At 34.5% G+C, this 19,635-nt stretch overlaps 1 protein-coding gene across 1 annotated transcript in view; it reads left to right on the top strand.

Annotated features, from left to right (window-relative positions):
• Positions 1 to 19,635, top strand: part of CSMD3 (CUB and Sushi multiple domains 3) — a 593,341-nt gene that overhangs the window by 474,426 nt on the left and 99,280 nt on the right. Inside the window, exons 32-40 of the mRNA XM_039715519.1 lie at positions 851 to 964; positions 1,755 to 1,850; positions 2,713 to 2,916; positions 5,723 to 5,847; positions 8,217 to 8,313; positions 9,225 to 9,329; positions 14,588 to 14,706; positions 16,758 to 16,827; positions 19,012 to 19,128. Of these exons, the coding sequence (XP_039571453.1) occupies positions 851 to 964; positions 1,755 to 1,850; positions 2,713 to 2,916; positions 5,723 to 5,847; positions 8,217 to 8,313; positions 9,225 to 9,329; positions 14,588 to 14,706; positions 16,758 to 16,827; positions 19,012 to 19,128 (1,047 nt within the window). The remainder of the gene's footprint in view (positions 1 to 850; positions 965 to 1,754; positions 1,851 to 2,712; positions 2,917 to 5,722; positions 5,848 to 8,216; positions 8,314 to 9,224; positions 9,330 to 14,587; positions 14,707 to 16,757; positions 16,828 to 19,011; positions 19,129 to 19,635) is intronic.

The following is a 19,635-nucleotide window of genomic DNA, read 5'->3' as shown; positions in this document are numbered from 1 at the left end:
CTGCTTCCACCTTTATACATGTATGGTTCCTAAGTAATTTTCCCCTCCACTGCTTATAGTGTTGGAAATAAATGTTTTTTAGATACTAGGGTCAGAACTAACCCAATTTTTTTTTCTCTTTTTTTTTACTGATTACTTGTATTGAAAGGTACAACACCTGTAATTCAAATGGGCTGTGCAAACCTTTGAACTTAAGTGCATAAAGAAGCCTTGCATTGAGTTTCTCTACTAGCATGACTTTAAAAATAAAGATTATAGTGATTCAGTAGATGTATTCTGGAAAGTGTTTGTTGCCTTCAATCAGTTTTTAATTTATTTCAAAAAAGCAAAGATATATGGAATGTTACTATTCTTAAAAAAAGGGAAACATTCTAAGGTAAGTAAAAGATAGAGGGTTATCAAAAACATTGATTAATAAAGCACAGTCTATAATAATATGCCTGGAATTTTAAAGGAGAAAATTGCACTGAGAACTTAGGTGTGTGGTGGAGGACACAGAATTTGAAAGTAGAAAATAATTCATCAGCAGAAAAATTGTTTTGTTCCATAATTACTAGAATCTTTTAATGATTATATGTATGTGTATGCCTTCTGTACCTTCATTGTCTGTTTTGGATGTATTTTCATCCTTTTACTGCTGTAATGGTGTGAAAAATAACCTACATTCAGCACCAGGACAGGTGATGTAGTTATTTTGAAAACCATGCATTAATATACATTTTGTTCTCTCTCTTCCCCCCCTCCCCCCCTCCCCTCCCACCTTGCTATTCTATTCCATGTGTTTGACTTTGGTTTTGTTTTTGTCTTGGCTACTGGTGCCTCTTCCTTCTTTTCCTTTCTATTTGGTCAGTTGTTTTTGGCCAGTTTGTGTTTTTCCAGACATCACTCCATGATGTTGTTGAAGTATATGACGGCCCAGCTCTACAGTCATCTTTGTTATCCTCTCTCTCAGGATCTCATTCAGGTATCATTTAATAGAACTCTCATATTATTGTTATTTACATTTTTTATGAATCTAGAAAGAAAATGTAGTCAAAAAAAGAGAGAGAAAAAGGATTGTCATATTTGCTTAAATTCATCTCAGGCAAATATATGAAATCCACATTTTGAACTAAACACTTCAAAGTCTTTGCACTGATGAATGAAATGAAGTAAAATCACTTTTTTTGCCTTTTTATGAGTTTCTTTTGATATTTAGCTAATATTGTGGGTATTTAGGACTTCTTGCTCTGTGCCTCTATGGCTTTATCTAGTGAGTAATTTGAAATAGGTAGTACATATTTTAAAGGGAAAGCAAGGCATATTTGTACCAAAGTAAAATGAAATAGATTAGTTACATGTTGAGTCTATTTAAAGAGGTAAGGGGCTTGGGATTTTTTGTTTGTTTCTTTGTTTTTTCCATTTTGGTTTAGGCTTTCTGTGTTGTTTTTTGGGGGGGTGTTGTGGTGTGGGTATTTATTGTTGTTTTCATTGTCGTTGGTTTGTTGGTTTGGGTTTTTTTGAGGGGGGTTGTTTGCTTGGTTTTGGTAAAGGAAAAAGGCAATATTCTTAGTAACTAAGATGAGTTTTAACTCCCCTTTCCTAGAATGACATAATACTGTCAACATAAAATATTAAAAGTGCATATATCTTGCAAAGTTTACTGAAGCAGAACGGGGTTTGGAGAGTATTATTTCTAGCTGCAAAGATGTTGACAGGTGTTTTCTTTAGTAAAAAGTAGCTATGATAACTTTGTCTTTTCATTGTTTGAGTAGGTGAATCCCTTCCCTTGAGCTCGGGGAACCAGATCACAGTCAGATTTACCTCAGTTGGACCAGTAACAGCTAAAGGATTTCATTTTGTTTATCAAGGTGAGACAACCTTGTGCACATTTATTCTATTCATCATAGTTTGTAAATCATCAGAGAGGAACAGACTGAGAATGAAGAGGAAACTAATAGCCTTTCAACAATAGAAGATTGTCACTATTTCTACATGTTTTGAAAAATGTTTGAAACTATTATTTTATCTGTATTTTAAAGCTGAGATCAAATACTTAAGAAACATAAGAGGGGTTCCAAATTTAAGAAGACAGTTATACAGACCTGCTGTTTCTGTTTGCTAATCTGACTGACAAATGTTTGATCCATCTGGGTGCTCTAACTGGTTTATCTCCCAATTTAAATATGAATAGCTGTAAATGTTATTACCTGTGGGTTTAAAATGCTCTTACTATTATTAAGGTATTTTTCTTGGTTTACATTATTTGCCATTTTATTCCCAAATGGGAAATTTTATATACCAATGCTTGCAACTGCAATTCACTCTTTCATTACATATAAATCCTCACCTGACAGCCAGAACACACATTTAGACATCCACATGAATAAATGTAAATATCTGACACAAAATTTTATTTTGAAACCCAGTGTTAGTTGAGTATCTCATGGCAATATTTCTTATAAGTGTCATTTTAGAAAGGTTTCCGTGTGGATTTTATGTATTACTTCCAATCTTGGCAGGGATATCAGTGCTATGCTCTCCTAAATAGTAACTCAGACATCAAAAGTGAGCAATCTCTATTGTGAAGATTCATTTGGGGATTATGGAAATGTTCTCAGTTGGGAAATATCTGAAAGTTTCCTCCAGACATTTTAAATATTTGTGATTCAATGTCTGTATTCCCTCACCAAATCAAAAATTAAGAATCCACAATTGTTTGTATGTTCACAGCTGTTCCAAGAACAAGTGCAACACAGTGTAGCTCTGTGCCTGAACCAAGATTTGGAAAAAGGATTGGAAATGAATTTGCAGTTGGTTCCCTGGTTCTTTTTGAGTGCAATCCAGGCTATATCCTCCATGGGTCAACAGCAATTAGATGTGATACAGTACCAAATGCATTGGCACAATGGAATGATTCACTCCCAACATGTATTGGTGAGTTTCTAAGGCTTTTTCATATAAATAATTATTGCTTAAAGTGTAGACTATTCTCCTGTTCAATATGTTTATTCTTTTTCTTTGGTATAGTGTTTTATTCTTGTTTACTTTAATTTACTTTCTTTTTTATTCAAGGTTAAGTTTTACTCTCCTTTCTATTTTAACCTTTCTATTCTATTTCTATTCTAACCTTGCTGTGAACTTTCACAAGTTTAATGAACATGCTCTGCTGCCATAATTTATGTGATAGCTTCTCTTACATTAACATCCCTGGAAGTTGCTGGATATCCCTCTTTAATCAAGAATCAGAAATATTAGTTTGTGCCCTGACTTCTTGCAAGGCTAAGATGCTTTTACACTGCAGATATCTTTAAGATATTGCAAGCTATTAGGAAGAACACTACTATATTAAAGATTTAGAAATAGTTGCATTAACATTTTGTTACTTGTTGGGAAAAGGTCAGTAGCTTTTCAGATCAGAAAACACACTTTTTCTGGTTCTACTCACTTTGAGATTAAATTCTCAAAATTAAATTCTTAAAATGAAGTGCATCCATTGATATTTATAAACTGACTTGGACCAACTGGAAATCTAGTAAATGTAATGAAATTCCCCACTTTACTTTTCCTGATAGGAAACAGATTTCTTTAAATAAAAAACATCATAAGCCATTGTAAAAATGGTATTATGATACTGACTCTAACAGAGTACATTAACAGAGGTTTAGGTGAATAGATGAAAAGAAAACAAATAATGTATTTTCATTAGGCTGATGTTTCATCTGCCATGCTAACCAGCTGATGGTGTCTAGTAGGTTTTTAGTAAATTATAAGATAATCTCCAAAATGCTAAAATCCTGATAGAGATAAATGCTAAGTATCAGTGGTATACTATTGAGTTTTATAGATTACAGTTTAAGCAGTAGAATTGTACTTATTTTCCCCTTGAATTATATTCCCTTTGATTTTTTCAGATATAACAACTTGACAAAGTATTGAAGTCATACTTTTGGACATTGATCACAATATATTATTGCTATTTTAATACATGATTTAGTCTATGAAGAAAAAGCTATCTCTCTCTAGACAAGCTAAATTGAGGAAGGGTTACAGGCCACCTTCTATGTGAAAATTCCTTTGTCAATAAAGGTGATAAAATACCTATGAGATGAAAATTGCATTAAACTAAACCAGTTTAATAATTGAAGTGGTAGACGTGACCATATTAAATTCCTTAATTCTAGTAAATGTTTTAATATTACATATTCAGATCGTAGACATATAGTCATTGAATCATATAGCCATTAAGGTCAGAAAAGACATCCAAGATCATAAAGTTCAACCTTTGATCAAACCTCATTGTGTCATCTACAGCACAGCACAAAGTGCCACCTCCACTCTTTTCTTGGGCACTTACAGGGATGGTGACTCCACCTCTTCCCTTGGCAGCACATTTTAATGCTTAACCACCCCTCCTGTGAAGAACTGTGCCTGATGTCCAATCTGAGCCTCCCCTGGCACAGCCTGAGGCAATGTCCTCCTCCTTACTTGCCTGGGTGAAGAGCCCAACCCCCACCTGACTACAACATCCTTTCGGGTTGTAGAGTGATAAAATCTCCCTGAGCCTTCTTTACTCCAGGCTGAACACCCCACCTAGTCAACTTTGCCAGCTTTGTTGCCCTCTCTGGACTTACTGCAGCACCTCAATGTCTTTCTTGTAGTGCGGGGCCCAAAATTAATGCAGCACTCAAGGTGCAGCCCGGCTTCAACCATCCTGTCTGGTCATCCTTTTATGAGTAATTATTTAAACACTTTAAGTCACACTAGCTTTTAATTTATCCATGTCGTTCCAAATAGATCCTATTCATTTTATGCCATGCAATATGTAGCTACAATATTTATTATTAAGATAAGTTGTGTTCTATCTATTTGCTAAATCCTCATATTTGCAGCTCCTGAATTCCCTTCAGAATTTAGTGATGTTGCATAGAAGTGATACATTAGCTTTTAATGGACTTGATAAACCATCTCATCAATCTTTTCCTTCAACTTCAAAAATACCAACAGAATATTCGTATGCAGATTAAGATGGAATATTATTCGTCTCTGTTAGCGCCACTAATAATATAGACAAGATGCATTCAATTTGAACATTCAAAGAGAAACTTGGTGGTACTTAATGTGTCTGTCCTGTTTCATGCATAACACTTTTATTAATCTGTGAACTGATGTGATGAACGTAGTCTTGCAAGGATCTTGTAAATTCTTTACTGATACAATAGTTGCAGAGTCTGTGATGGAATAACTCACACAAGCACAGAACAGTCAAGGAGTTGAGACTGGTGTTATTTAGAGGAGCAATATTAGAAAGAATGAATGAAAGAATATTAGAAAGAAAGAAAGAAGAATGTTACTTTACGTTGTGACGCTTTTTAACTTTTATAGTAGCACAATACATGCCTTTTCATACTTCAATCTAAGCCATAAAAAATGCTTTATTTTTGTAAGATTACCAGGACACAATAGAATGGATTTCACTCTGTAAAGGTCACATAAACATGGGGAATATTAGCATGATTCTGTCATGTAGGAAACTGACATAATTCTAATTTTCTTCTACTCCCTTTTTAGTCATTTAAAAGAAGAGTTTTGAGATATAAAATTTTATTTTCCTGAGGCATATATGCATTTTTTAATGTAGCATCAATTTAAATGCTTTCACCCATGGTATAAGCTTTTACAGTAAGTCTTCTCACTTCTGAAGCTTCATACTTCTTTTCTTCCCATATGCATTTCCTCTCAGTGCCCTGTGGTGGTATTTTAACAAAGCGCAAAGGGACCATTTTATCTCCTGGTTATCCTGAGCCTTATGACAACAATCTGAATTGTGTGTGGAAGATCACAGTACCAGAGGGAGCTGGGATTCAAGTAAGTTTGCTTGCTATTTGCTTGCTATCATCATATTTGAAACTGTTTTTCCTGATGCAAAAGATGAAAAGATCATTTATCTGTACATTTTTACTATCTCATTAATGATTCTAAAAGTTGACTTTATTGCACATATTTTTAATTATGCAGTGATTGAAAGTTATAAGATTTAAAAAAATCTTAAAAGATGCACTTTTACTTAGAAGAATATCATAATAACTTCCAAACGTATTTTGATAGATCAGTGACTCCTTATAAGCCAAGGGAAATAGAGAACCTTCCTAGGAATTCTTTTTTGCTCTCCACAAATTTATATATCTCCTTTAACACAGAGAAATTAAGTGAGTTGCTTTCAAGGACAAGTTATATATGTTCTCACAGAAACTCTGCTATTTACTCTATATTTATGGAAGTTCACAGTGATGTAAAGATGCTTCATTATGTTTGAACATGAGATGGGAATTTATTCTTTTAAATAGTTTCAGAGTTATTGCTTACTCACATAGATTAAGAACCTCATAGAACACACAGTAGGAAAGTATCCTTAAGCTTAGTCATGCATGTCTCTAGAGTTCACTAAAGAAACTGACAGAAATCTGGTTATTGCACAGGCAGTTGAATTTAGTAAATTAGAACTTCTAAGCATCATCTGAACAAATTCCTAGCAAAATACACATCAAGAATTCATGATATTAAGTTTTCTAGGTCTATCCTAGTTAAAAATATAGAAAATTAATAAAGAGCTGCTGTAGAAAATGAATAAAGAGCTCAGTTTATATAGGTAAACAATAAAGAAAATCAGAAAAAATCTTGGCTGTGCTTTAAAGCTTTTTAATGAATTTCATTACAGAGCTTTCAATAATATTTAATAGCTTAAATCAGATTTGAGATTGATTTTGAAGAACACTACTTGATTTAAAAGTTGACTAGGACAGCTGACAGGATACTTTGTTCTGTGCATTTCTTATACCAGGAAGATAGTTCAGAAGATTTAAATTAGGCAGTAACTCTCCTCCTAACTTAAGCCGTCACTGTTGCTTTTTGAAAGTGCTTATCTCTTATCACAGGCTGCATTTTTCAGAATCATTAATGAGGTGATTAAATTACTAACTTTGATTTAAATTTAGGTCTTTAATCTTCGTGATACTCTTTTGCCCCAGAGTTGTAATAAACAAAAAGATATATTTACTGTCTCCGAGTATCTGAAGCATGCTAACTGTGGGGGCGTCTTCATGCTTCACTTAAGAAAAAGAAATCTGTTGGCTATAGTGTGTGACCATTCCTACAAAAATAAGTACAGTATTTGAGGTCCCCAGCCAACAAATAGGTAGCCAAACAGAACATTTATTTTATGGAGAACAAGGACCAAGTCCATATATTTCACATAGAAAAATTACTTCATTGCTTGGTTTTACTGGAACTGGTGTTTATTTCTTCTGCTGAAACTATTCCATTCTGGGGAAAAAAATTGAGGCAAAAGAAGCATTATTCTCTAACTTAATGACCAAGGCACCCCTTTTGACGGTGATTGGGGTTTCATCATGCCTCTGTCTTTTTTAAAGCTTTTCAGTAAAGAGTTAAAACAAACACAAAGCTAACACCATAAACTATCCCCTACTAATCAGAAACAAGAATCTGATATTTCTCTACTTTGTAAGGTGTTATTTCACTATATGAGAACAGGTATAGCCTCCCTCTTGCAGTTTATCTCCTTACCACTTTGCATCTCTAAAAATGGGAGAGTTGGATGGTGGGTGCTGTTGGCTAAGGGAAAAGAGTTCATGGGAACACATCTCCATATGAGTGGAAGAATATTTTCACCTCTGGGAAAAAGGAAGTGACTATTCTGCCTTTTGTTTGCAGCATGGTAGTGACTGCTCCTCCTCAGGAGATGAGTTGATGATGAAGGTAATCAAACACAGCAGTTTTCTCTTACCTGGAGGCAGAATTTAAAATGGCAAAATAAATGAAGCATTATGCATCCCTGTGGGACTAGTTTAGTCCTGGAGAAAATAGAGAGAAAAAACCTTCATGTATTGAAAATACCATGTTTCATCTTCTCCTCAATGTCCTCCAAACAAGAGAATCATATTCTATACCCATCTGATTTTCATGGCTGTGTGACTCTTGACAGAGGTAACATGTGGTTGTCACTAAGGGTTACAGGATTTATCGTTTGAATTGGCAATCAAATAAAAAAAGAGTTGCCATTTTATTCACTTAATGATGATTTTCCATTCTCTTTGACAAGGGGAGCAAGACAACTTTTCATGGCTGAGAGCAACAGAGGCTACAATTTAGAGTCATCTTTGAGCTTGAATAAAGAGGGGAAGAAGTTTATGTTCTTTGCCTCACATTTTTCTTCATAGGTGCAAGTGGTGAGTTTTGCCACAGAACACAACTGGGATTCCTTAGACTTTTATGATGGTGCTGACAACAATGCTCCAAGGCTTGGAAGTTATTCAGGTGACTAAGGAGATTTTACAATAAATGATTCACAAATTCAACTCTTTACAGTAAACACACAGCTCTTTCTATGTGTGTAAGCATGCTTGTGCATGGTATGTGTGTTTGTTTCTCCTATAATTAGCAACAGGTAGTATTAGTTCTGTTTTAATCAGTCATCACCTAGCAGACTTTCATAAACCTGTATGTTTTAAAATGTTAGAAATGAAATAACACTCAGAGGCTTCCAAACTAGACCTCTCTAAATCCAGTTCTTTTCTCACACTTGTAGCAGGGTCTAGAAGTACAGACCTCAAAAATAGGTCTGTCTTGATATTGTACATGAAAAAAGGATGCATTCTTTATCCTTATTTTAGACAAAGAAGACACTTCTTTTTGCCTTACTTTTTCTTGTTTTGTGTTTTCTTTCATTATACCAAATACATGTGTGTGCTAAGAGATCAGAGGCAATCATGTTTGACTTGTGCCGAAACACAAATAAATAATAGTCCATCACATTTCTAAGAACAGTCCAGCAGCACATTTTCAGAGCTGCTTGATATATATGACTGTTACGTCTAGAATCATTCTGGTGACAGGATTTGCTCTTGCTTCTAAAATACCCTAGTGAATATTTCTCCTTTTCTGGGTAAAAGCAAGTAATATAAATTTTTGTTAGCTTTTCCTTGTCTATTGTTCATGTCTCTGATATTGTGGTGCACTGAAAATGTATTAAAACTTTTATAGGGACAGGTATTTGGTAGCATCCATGATGACAGAATATTATGGAATTGTTTATGCTACCTATCTCCTGCTCCCACCCTCTCCGCTCCTCCCTCTTTGTTTCTCCTTAACTCTGTTTATACATACACACAGACAGCATTTATGTCACTTCCTGTGTGTTTAAATAATATTTTGAAATCTCTTTTCAGGAACAACCATACCTCCACTTCTAAACAGCACATCAAATAATCTGTACCTCAATTTTCAGTCTGATATCAGTGTTTCAGCTGCTGGATTTCACCTTGAGTATACAGGTAATTCAGAAATGTTCAATTAATAAAGAGCACTTCCTGGTTCCAGACATCAATTCTGCCTAATCTGTAGAGGAATGTTTAGTCCTATCACACATAATGAGCTACATACTGTAACTTCAAAGTCATTAGTAAAATCCTCATTTAAATCCAAGTATGCAAATTCAGGCCTGAAAACTGTGCTATAACGACTGTGAAATTTAGTTTGTCTTGTTTTCATCCTTAAATTATTTTTGCTCTCTGAAATAATTTCTGAACCTACATCAGACAGAAATAAATGCAGATATGCTCATGCAGTCATCCTAATCCATTGTGTCCAGTGCAGCCCTGGTCTCTTCCCACAGATGCCACCCTGCAGCTCCACACCCCAGCACTCCTTGCCAAAATCTACAAATTATGCTCAATACAATAACATATGTACTATAGAGTATGTATGTGTAGGATACAAATACTAGTTACCCTTGGCAAAGAAGAAAGAAGGAATAATCTGAAATTAGCAGTTGTGCATCTTAACTGAGAAATGCCTCCAGGTTGGTGAGAGCACTGAATTATTTCAAATGTTTTTTATTATTGCTGAGTACACCACCAGTGGAAAAGGCTGTAGTTATAAACATGCTTTCTATCTGAATGGCTTTGTCTCAGATGACTGACAGGAATTCTGGCAATCACCAGCTGTGTGGTTCCCTCTGCTTATATTGGTTCTGGTGTCTGATCTGCATAATTGTGTCGCAGTTATTTCTTGTCAGTTTTACCATATGCAAATCCCATGCTCTGGTTGTCTGATTAGCCAGTTGGAGAACACAGCCATACAAAATTACTGCCTGATCGCTTGTCTATAACTAAACATTAATTATAGGTAGAATTATCCTACCATTTCCTTGAAATGTAGATAGTCTCTCAGCTGCTTACAACTTCAGATGAGAAAAAACATCAGGAAGTTATGAAAATGAAATGAAATTAGACTGAATCCAGGGAAAGTGAAAATGCGCCTTTGCATTCCCACATGTCCAAATAATATGTGTAATATACTGCCCATGTAAAACTTGCACTTAAAAAAAAAAAAAGAAAATATTAACAGTACACTATTTAAAGCATTGGTCCATGTCAAGAACAATAACCAAATATGTGTGTATGGATTTATACAGGGATGTATGTGTGAATCTGAACAAAAGGAATGTTTTCTGTGTAAGTGTATAAACCCAAAGTATATGTTGAAAATTTGTGATTCAGGAAATAATACGGATGTCTCTCAGTAGATATCCAGTTAACCAGTGGCTCAGTGAAATATGCTGCTTTGCAAGATAAATGATTAATATACTTTTCATGTGTAAGTGATAAAGATATGTGATTAAAACATAATTCAGTCTCTTGTGATTTAATCCAGACAGCAACTAAGCACCATTCACTTCCCTCCCCCTGCTCCCAAGTAGGATGGGGAACAGATTTAGAAAAAAACCAGATTTGTGGTTTGAGATAAAAACAGTTTAATAGAACAAAAAAGGAAGGGGAAATAATAATAACAACATGCAAATAAAACAAGTAGTCATAATAAAATATACAAAACACCCCTGCTCCCAAGTAGGATGGGGAACAGATTTAGAAAAAAGCCAGATTTGTGGGTTGAGATAAAAACAGTTTAAAAGAACAAAAAAAGGAAGGGGAAATAATAATAATATGCAAATAAAACAAATAGTAATAATAAAATATACAAAACGGATGATGCACAATGCAGTTGTTCACCACCCACTGATTGATACCCAGCCAGTTCACAAGCAGCAGTCCCTTCCCGTAGTTTATATGCTGAGCATGGGGGTCATATGGTATGGAATTTGTTCAGTTGGGATCAGCTGTCCTGAAACCTTATAGTTAGTTGCTTAGTGCGGATTTCAAGTCCTAGGCACCAGCTGTTTCACTCCTTGAATCCATGACTCTTACTCCTCCACTATTCTCCAAGAAAGACATAGTTTCTATTAACAAAAGAGTGTGAAAGTGTTATGATTTTTTTTTTCCATCAGTTGTTCAATTATTTTTCAAGAAGACACTATGGAAAATTCTGCATTAAGCTGAATCACGAATTTGATATGGGAAGTTAAGCTAAGGGACAACACTTTGTCATCATTTCTAGGAAGAACGACAACAGAAACTGTGCCTTGTGTATCTGGTGTTTTTTTCTCTCTTGTATTTTCTACAACAAATAGGATGTTTGCTTGCAATTCCAGAACTCACAAAATTGTTGTATTTATGAAGAAATTTCTCCAGAATGAAGGAGATGCAGAGTTGCTCTCTTCAATTGTCCTGATCATATCTGACTCTCAGACAGCAGATCCTGCTCTAAAAGCTGTGATTTTGTCTATAAAGTTAGTTAGTAAATGGAAAGTAATGCCCAAATTTTAATGCCAGTGTTTCATAAATTTATTTCATTTCGTTGGAGCACATGCTGGCCAAGGACATCATGAGTAGTCAGCTAAATTAAAGTCTTGGTCTTTGAAATATTAGGGCATGGTTCTCATGCAGAATCACATCAGAGTTGAAGATTTATATTAAGCATTTTTCAAGTAAACTTGCCATAAAGATTGGTTTTGTCCAATTTGTAGTGCATCTTCCAAGTCTATTTCACCTGTTCTAGGAGGAACAAGTCTGAAGGGAAAGAATGCTCCATTTGCTAAAATGATTACTTTTTTTCATTTCAGCGCCAGATTTCTCTAAGAAGGTTTCATTCTGTTTCATTTCCAATATCTCTTTTCATCCCTCATGAATAGTTTTTTGTCCTGTCTGCTAGGGATTATCTTCTGACCTTCTAAAAAATCCAAATGTGAATATAAAAGTAAAAGAAAACAAAAGGAACTTTATTTGTTGAAGAAATATTTTAACACAAGTAAATGATACTTTGACATAAAGAATTAAGTGTTCATGTTCTGAACCTGAATAGTGTTCTTATCTATAATATTTTTTGTATCCCATTTTTACTTCTCTTGAATCTTTAATTTTGTATTTTATCCATAACATTCATTTTTCTGTATTCCATTGGACATCTTAAATACAAAAATACACTGCATTGAAAATACATTATGTCACCTGAACATTTCTGACAAAAAATGCCACAAAATGGTTTGTTAAACACTTTCATAATGTTTACATGATTTTACACCACTATAAAAATTTTGATTTATTACTTATTTTCTCTAACTGAAGTTTTGTATTCTTGAAAATTTCATTGATAAGTTTTTGTATTGAGCATCACAGGAGTTGCTGGAGAAGGGCAAGACAGCATCAAATAACTTCTTTTTCTTTATACACAGTTCTTCTTATCTGAAAATTAGAAGATACTGAAAGTGTGTTTTCAATGAATGGCTATGTTAAAATCTCATTTTATTGCCATTGGCTATGAAAGTTCAATAATTTAACACATTTTACTGTGAGAGTAGTATAAGGTAGTTCAAGAAAGTATTCATGCACCAAAAATAAATCAATAATGAACAGACTGCAGTTTATTAATATATTTAGGAGCACAGTTATGACCTGAATAAATATCATGACACTCCTAAGACACAAGTTCTGAACTAGTCCTCAGCTGGGAAGATGTCAAAATTTGTTTCAGTTTCTTGAAAGGTATTATGGGTGTTCAGACTGTATTTTTTTTCCCAAATATTATTTTGTTAATTGAAGTGAGAGACAATGGGATGAATACCTGTGAATGTGGTTTGGGCTGCAAAGGTAGCATGAGAAAGGCATTTACATGAAGTTGTTTGCCTTTGCGTGGCCTGACTATTCACCTATAATTAGGTTACTCATTTCAACTGAGTTTGAAATGAGTTTACTCATTTCAGTTATTAAGTGAGAGACAATAGGATGAATACCTGTGAATGTGGTTTGGGCTGCAAAGGTAGCATGAGAAAGGCATTTACATGAAGTTGTTTGCCTTTGCGTGGCCTGACTATTCACCTATAATTAGGTTACTCATTTCAACTGAAGGTTCAGTTATTGGAAGCTAAAATGTGCTAATTTTTAGTTTAACTGTTCAAAACAGCTCATGAGCAATCATCTGTGTAAGCCAAGCACACTTGTTATTTTGTATTTCTACTCTGCACATTAGTCGGATCACACTCTAGATGTCTGAAGTGTAAAAAGTGGATCTAGGTCCATCAGTCACTTTCAAAACTGGTTCTTTGCTCTTCACAAAATGCTCTTCTTCTTTGCTCTTCTTCTTTTAGTTTGAGAACAGAAAATAGAATTTGAAAATGAAAAATTTTTGCTAGCTTTCATCTTTCATATTGTATAAAAATGCACTCTTTTAAGGTGGTAGATTGTACTTAGTGAGTATCTTACATGAAGTGATCAGTTACTTTAGTAAGTTTTAACATGCAGATTCTGATAGTGTTCTGAGGTAGGAGGTGGCCATAATTGAATCCCAAAATGTTTCTCTATTATCCTGTATACTGATGACCAGTTGTGTAATAGTCCTGACTTCACAACTAGGCTGTAATTCTTACAGTAGGCAAAGAACTCAGTTGATTATACTTTCTTACATTCCTGGACCTTCCTGGGTAGATGCAAGGAAAAAAAATATTGTCTTTTTGATGACCGTGAAAAAAAGCATGTGGTATCTTGGCAAACAAGCTTCCATTGCAATCAGAATTCAAAATATAGTGTTATAGCTCTGCAGGTGCTTCATTAAGCATAGCAGATTAGATGAAGTCTGATGCAAATATTTATTGTGTGTGTGTGTGTGTGTGTGTGTGTGTGTGTGTGTGTGTGTGCGTGTGTGTGTGTAAATGAATGAAGGAGTTGAGTCAGACTTGTGGAGGATGGAATGCTGGAGAGCACTTTTACTTTACACTGTTCCTCCAGTGTTTTGCAGTTGGTGTAGTGTTGGCCAGCCTTCCCTAGAACACATGCTGGTAAAGCATAGCAAAGATGTTGCCAGTCTGAATGATGAAGGCTGTAATTACGGGTGAGACTGGAGGTAGAAATGAGTAAGTCTGTGCCAGGAGATAGTGAAATTTTAGAACCGAGAGTGCAGGTTGGGAAGTGTTTGCCTCTACACTGATCCTTTTCCTTTACTCAGGAAAGAAAATTTTTTTCTCCTTATACACAGTTGTTCCGAAATAATATGCTACTTGTCCACAGACAACTGCTGATTCCCCAGAGCACCCTAAAGCTTATCAACACAGTGTGCCTGTGTACACTGTACACAGTCCTATGCAAATCTAAAAACCAATTTTATGTTCATTAGAATGACTAAACTTCTCTATTTCTCTCAGCTATAGGGTTGGACTCTTGTCCTGAGCCGCAGACCCCAAGTAATGGGATCAAAATTGGAGACAGATACATGGTTGGAGACGTGGTGTCTTTTCAGTGTGACCAGGGTTATTCTCTGCAGGTAAGCTAAGTTTCCTGTTTCAAATGGTGCCTTTCAGTTCTTTAACATGGTTGTGTTTGGATCTGTCAGTGCAAAATGGATTCTGAACTCTTCAGGAATTGCGTACATATGATAAGTTTACAGGACTGTTTGCTTTTCTACCAGAAAGTGAATTAGAAACTATCCAAATATTCCATCAGAAGTGATATGGCTTGGTGCTTTCTCTGCATTAGTAATTTTATGTTGTCATCTATTATTGATAGTGTCTTTGATAATTATAGCTGAACCATTATGGCAAAATTAAGTTAAAATCACTTGATGAACAATTAACAGTATTTCTCTAAGCATAGGAGGAACAAGAAAGTAAGTAAAGAGGGGGACTAAGAATAATAAAAGGAAATAAATAATTGCTTTTCTTAGTGAATCAGATAGGGTCGGTTGTTTTCTTTCAGCAATTTCTTGGGGTTTTTTCCTCCAAAATGTTTCTCAAATAGGGGTGTATTTTTGCCAAGTAAATTTGCAATGCCCTTGCACTAGCAAAAAGTATATCCAGGGGAAATGTAGTGATTGCAAATCACCAGAAAGAACCTGTCTGCCTGTAGGAAAGAAGTGGAAAATATTTTCAAAAACTTTTACAGTTCTTCCATAGAATCAGATTTAAAACAAAATACTGTTTTCATTTGAGACTCCCCACAAAGAGTTTGCAGATCCTACAGTCTTTCCTTATCTAGCTCTTTGAGGGTCAAAAGGACAGAAAATGATGACTTTACCCAAGCACTGCAAAAAGCAAAGTGTTATAGGGAGAAAATAATTGCTATATAACAGCGTATTATGAACTGCTAATGGAGTTGTGGATACTTTTGGAGCAAAATAGGAAAATATGCCAGAATGAGCAAAATTCGATTAATATCAGTCTCACCTATGACGTGTTGATGTCAGACTAACTAAATGAAGTTTCAAAAATGCTAATGATTTCAAATATTTATTTTACATAATTCTGTGAAAACCTGGATACTGGGTTTATGTGTGCTGCATCAAAAATAGAGATTGAATTATATTCTTTGACCAAAAAAAAAAAAAAAGAAATAAAAAAGCCTAGTTTATGTATAGTGATCAAAACAAAGTAGTCTTGTCTGATTCCAGATTTCAGTTGCTGTTTGGATTTGGGACCTGTATCCCAATTTCTCCTTTAAGATAGAATTACTAATCATGTCTGCAGATTTCTAGCATTTCAAGGATAGGTGAAACACATGTTCTGCGATTGCAGCTCTGAGAATGACTATTGAAGTTGTCTTCTTATGTTGCCTGGTTTTAACTGGACATTCTTGGAAACAGCCTGAGAAATGTTTTTTTTTGTTTCTTAGCTTTAATTCCAACCTTAAATACAAGGGAGTGTGAACAGATAAGCCACAGTAAATGGCTGAAATAAAGAAAAAAACCCAAAAAACCAGAAAATAAAGAATTTAGGAGCATAGACTTTGCAAATACACATGTAAAATTTCTTCTCACCACACAGCTTTTCTGACTTATACAGTCTAACTAGATGATTTTGGAAGATATCCCAAGTACAGTTTTCTCTTAAGATTTTCCATTTTTGTTTGTTTTCTCTGGAAGACAATTAGAATTACATGAGGCTGATGAACAGCACAGAGGCTGTGTCTATGATGAGTTTAAGATGTAAACTCACTACTTACATAATTATATAACGTGTAGTTTCATCACATTCAACAAATGATGAACATCCATACTCTGCAAACATTGCTTCAGTTAGACCTGTAGTTTCCAGACCCGTGGTTTATATTGAAACAAGCATAAGATTCAGCTGGATTCCATAATACTGTAAGAAATAATATTAATGGCATAAACATCATCAAGTTCTGAGCTAACAGTCACAGTCTTCTCTGCTGTATTGAAGGCATGATACAATTCACAGTCTACAGTGTAAATACTATACATTTTTGGTTTTGTGTATTTTGATGATGTTTTAAATTATACATTCCTTTTGTTGAAATACTAATGTGCTGTGTACTGTGTATTTTTTATATGGATTAACAAATATTGTGTAATTTTAGGGACATTCACATATCACTTGTATGCCTGGACCAGTAAGAAGATGGAATTATCCTATTCCAATATGTTTAGGTATGTTCAGCTTACATAATTTTTCTTAAATATGCCAGAACGAGAAAACCAGAAAACTCAGAAATAATAGACAAATGTAGTGGAAAGAATTGGGAGAACTGGAGGAATTTAATTAAATGTGAAAATGGTCAAATTAAATTAGAGATTTTCAAAGGCTGCTGCACACAAATATTGGCAAATCTTTTCTGAAATGTCCAAGCAGTAAAAGGACAACACATTGTCCCTTTCAACCCAAACTATTCTATGTGTTTTAGTCAGATATGTCATCAATTCATTATCAGGAATGAGACCTCCAGAGACCCTTGCAACACAAGTTATTTATTTAGGATTCATTTCCTCAGAAGAGTAATGGCAATTGTTGAAGATACTAAAATATGAATAACATTACATTTTTCACCTCTAATGAGTTCAACACAAGCATGTCTACCCAATTTCAGAAGAGACAATATTTTTCAAGTTAAATTATACATATGTCCATAATATTATTGGGAAAAGCACTGAAAACCTGTCAGAAACCAAAATAAAACCTGTGAAGTGTGTTTAAATATACTCTTTTTATATGATGAATAAATGTGAGGAATGTAAATCTCTTTCTAGTTGTAATCTCTTTCACTGCATAGAAATGCCTTTTTTTCTGGGTTCTCTAACACTAAAAGATATCAGGATTTGTAATCTTAAATGCATGGAAAACAGGATGCTGTGGATCACATTAAAGATTTTTTTGCTTTGCTTTTCTTCAAGTTAATATACATCCTCTTGAGATGCCTCACATAATCCTGTTCTTAATCCTGTGGGATGTTAAAAACTTCCTGTGAGGTACTGAGCTCCCTCAGCTTATAATTTATAAATATTCAAAAAGGTTGAGATATTTGTAAGAATTTTTTCAGGAGTTTTCAGTTTTTGTCATTATGCATTAAGAGATGGTTAGGAAGTCTGATATTATAATTGCACTGCTCTTGGTAAATTCTGAAAATAAAGATGCTGTGCTGAAATTTTAGAGATTTTTTTCATATATTTTTCCCTTTTTTTTTGCAAGTAATGATTTTTACTTGTGTTTTAAATACTGTACCAAATTTTATTTGGACAACACTTCTAAACAAAATTCTCTTTATCATAATTACCACCTTTAAATGTAATATGGATATCTAAGGAATTTTATTTACTATTGTCATGCCTGAAGACAAAAATAAAATTAAGATATGAATTTAGCTTAATTTCTGGAAGTGTGCGTATGTTTCCTTTTCTAAGTTTGTTTGTTTTATCTCATTTTTAGAACAAAAGGATACAAACACAGTTTGTAAAAGGCCTCTTGAATAGCTTTTAGTACTGTCTTTTTATAATACATTATCTTATATTATTCAGATGCTCCTTTATGAACATGCACAATTATCTCAGCACTGCTATAAGCTGGTGTGTGCTGCTTGGCTGTCACGAGGGCAGTTCTAGTAGACAAATTGCAGAGCAAGCATTAGGGAAATGATGCTGGTGGAAGCACAAGTCTGATGAGCAGTTGAGGGAGCTGAGGGTGTTTAGCCTGGAGAAAAGGCAGTTCTTGGAAACCTTATCAGTTTCTACAGCTCCCTGAAAGGAGGCTGTAGCCATGTGGGGTTGGTCTCTTCTCCCAGGCAGCCACTGACAGGATGAGAGTGCAGAGCCTCAAGATGCACCTGGGAAGTTCAGGTTGGACATCAGGAAGAATCTCTTTATGGGAAGGGTGGTCAGGAACTTTGGATCATGTCTTCACTGAATGGGCTGGCCAGGGATATGGTGGAGTCACCATTCCTGTGGGTGTTCAGGAAATGGCTGGATGTGCAATTTAGTGATATAATCTAATGGGCAAAGTGATGATCAGTCAGAAGTTGGACTCTGTAATACTGGAGGTCTTTTCCAACCTAAATGATTCTTCAGTTCTGTAATCTCTTCTATTTTGGGTGCATGAATCCCCCAAGTTAAAATCTATTCAATTCAGAGCTGATACAAGGCTGCAAGGTACCTAATTGTAAATTAATTAATTAATTTCTAACAGATATTTAATGGTTAAAGCACGTTTGTGTATTTGTCTAAATATAAACCTAGATATTTTTATATTATTAATGCTCTAATGATCTTCAATGTTATGGATTAATTTTTTACTCATTTCACTCCTCTGAAAAATATTTTTGGTTTTGTTTTTGTTTTTTTTAGCACAATGTGGTGGCGGCATGTCAGACTTCAGTGGAGTGATTCTCAGTCCAGGGTTTCCTGGCAACTATCCTAGCAGTCTGGATTGCACATGGACAATAAAACTGCCTATTGGGTTTGGTATGTGTTGTTTTATGGATTCAAAATTGCCTTTTTATGGGTGCGAAACACTGAACATAGATTTTAAAATACTGTTAATCTTTATGCCAGCAAAAAAACCACAAGTAATTATAATTCATTTGAAAAATTTAACAGAATCTTAAAAGAAAGATGTAAAATAGAAAAACTACAAGGTTCTTGGTTTTTTTTTTAGTATATGCCAAAATTTTCTGATAAAGACAAAATTGTTTAATTACAATTCGGCACAATTTTCTAACTTTACAAGATTGATTTCTCTTTTGTGAAATAATAAAAAAATACCTATAATGAATATTTCCCACCAAGTCAATTTAGAAGTTAAAGCTACATTTTAATTAATTATTTTATCATTAAGCTTCTTTGCATATCCTAGGTGAAAGTAATAGCAGCAGAGAAATGTAGAAGCCTCCCACTTAAAGTTGTCAAACTTCCCACTCAAAGTAGAATTGTCAGAAACACTGGATCAAGCCCACGACTGGTGGAACTGTC

This window comes from Passer montanus, unplaced genomic scaffold, assembly GCF_014805655.1.
Source record: "Passer montanus isolate IOZ18808 unplaced genomic scaffold, ASM1480565v1 scaffold33, whole genome shotgun sequence".
Lineage (NCBI taxonomy): Eukaryota > Metazoa > Chordata > Aves > Passeriformes > Passeridae > Passer > Passer montanus.
Note: the sequence above shows the minus strand (reverse complement) of the source record. Positions and strands in the feature narration are given on the sequence as shown.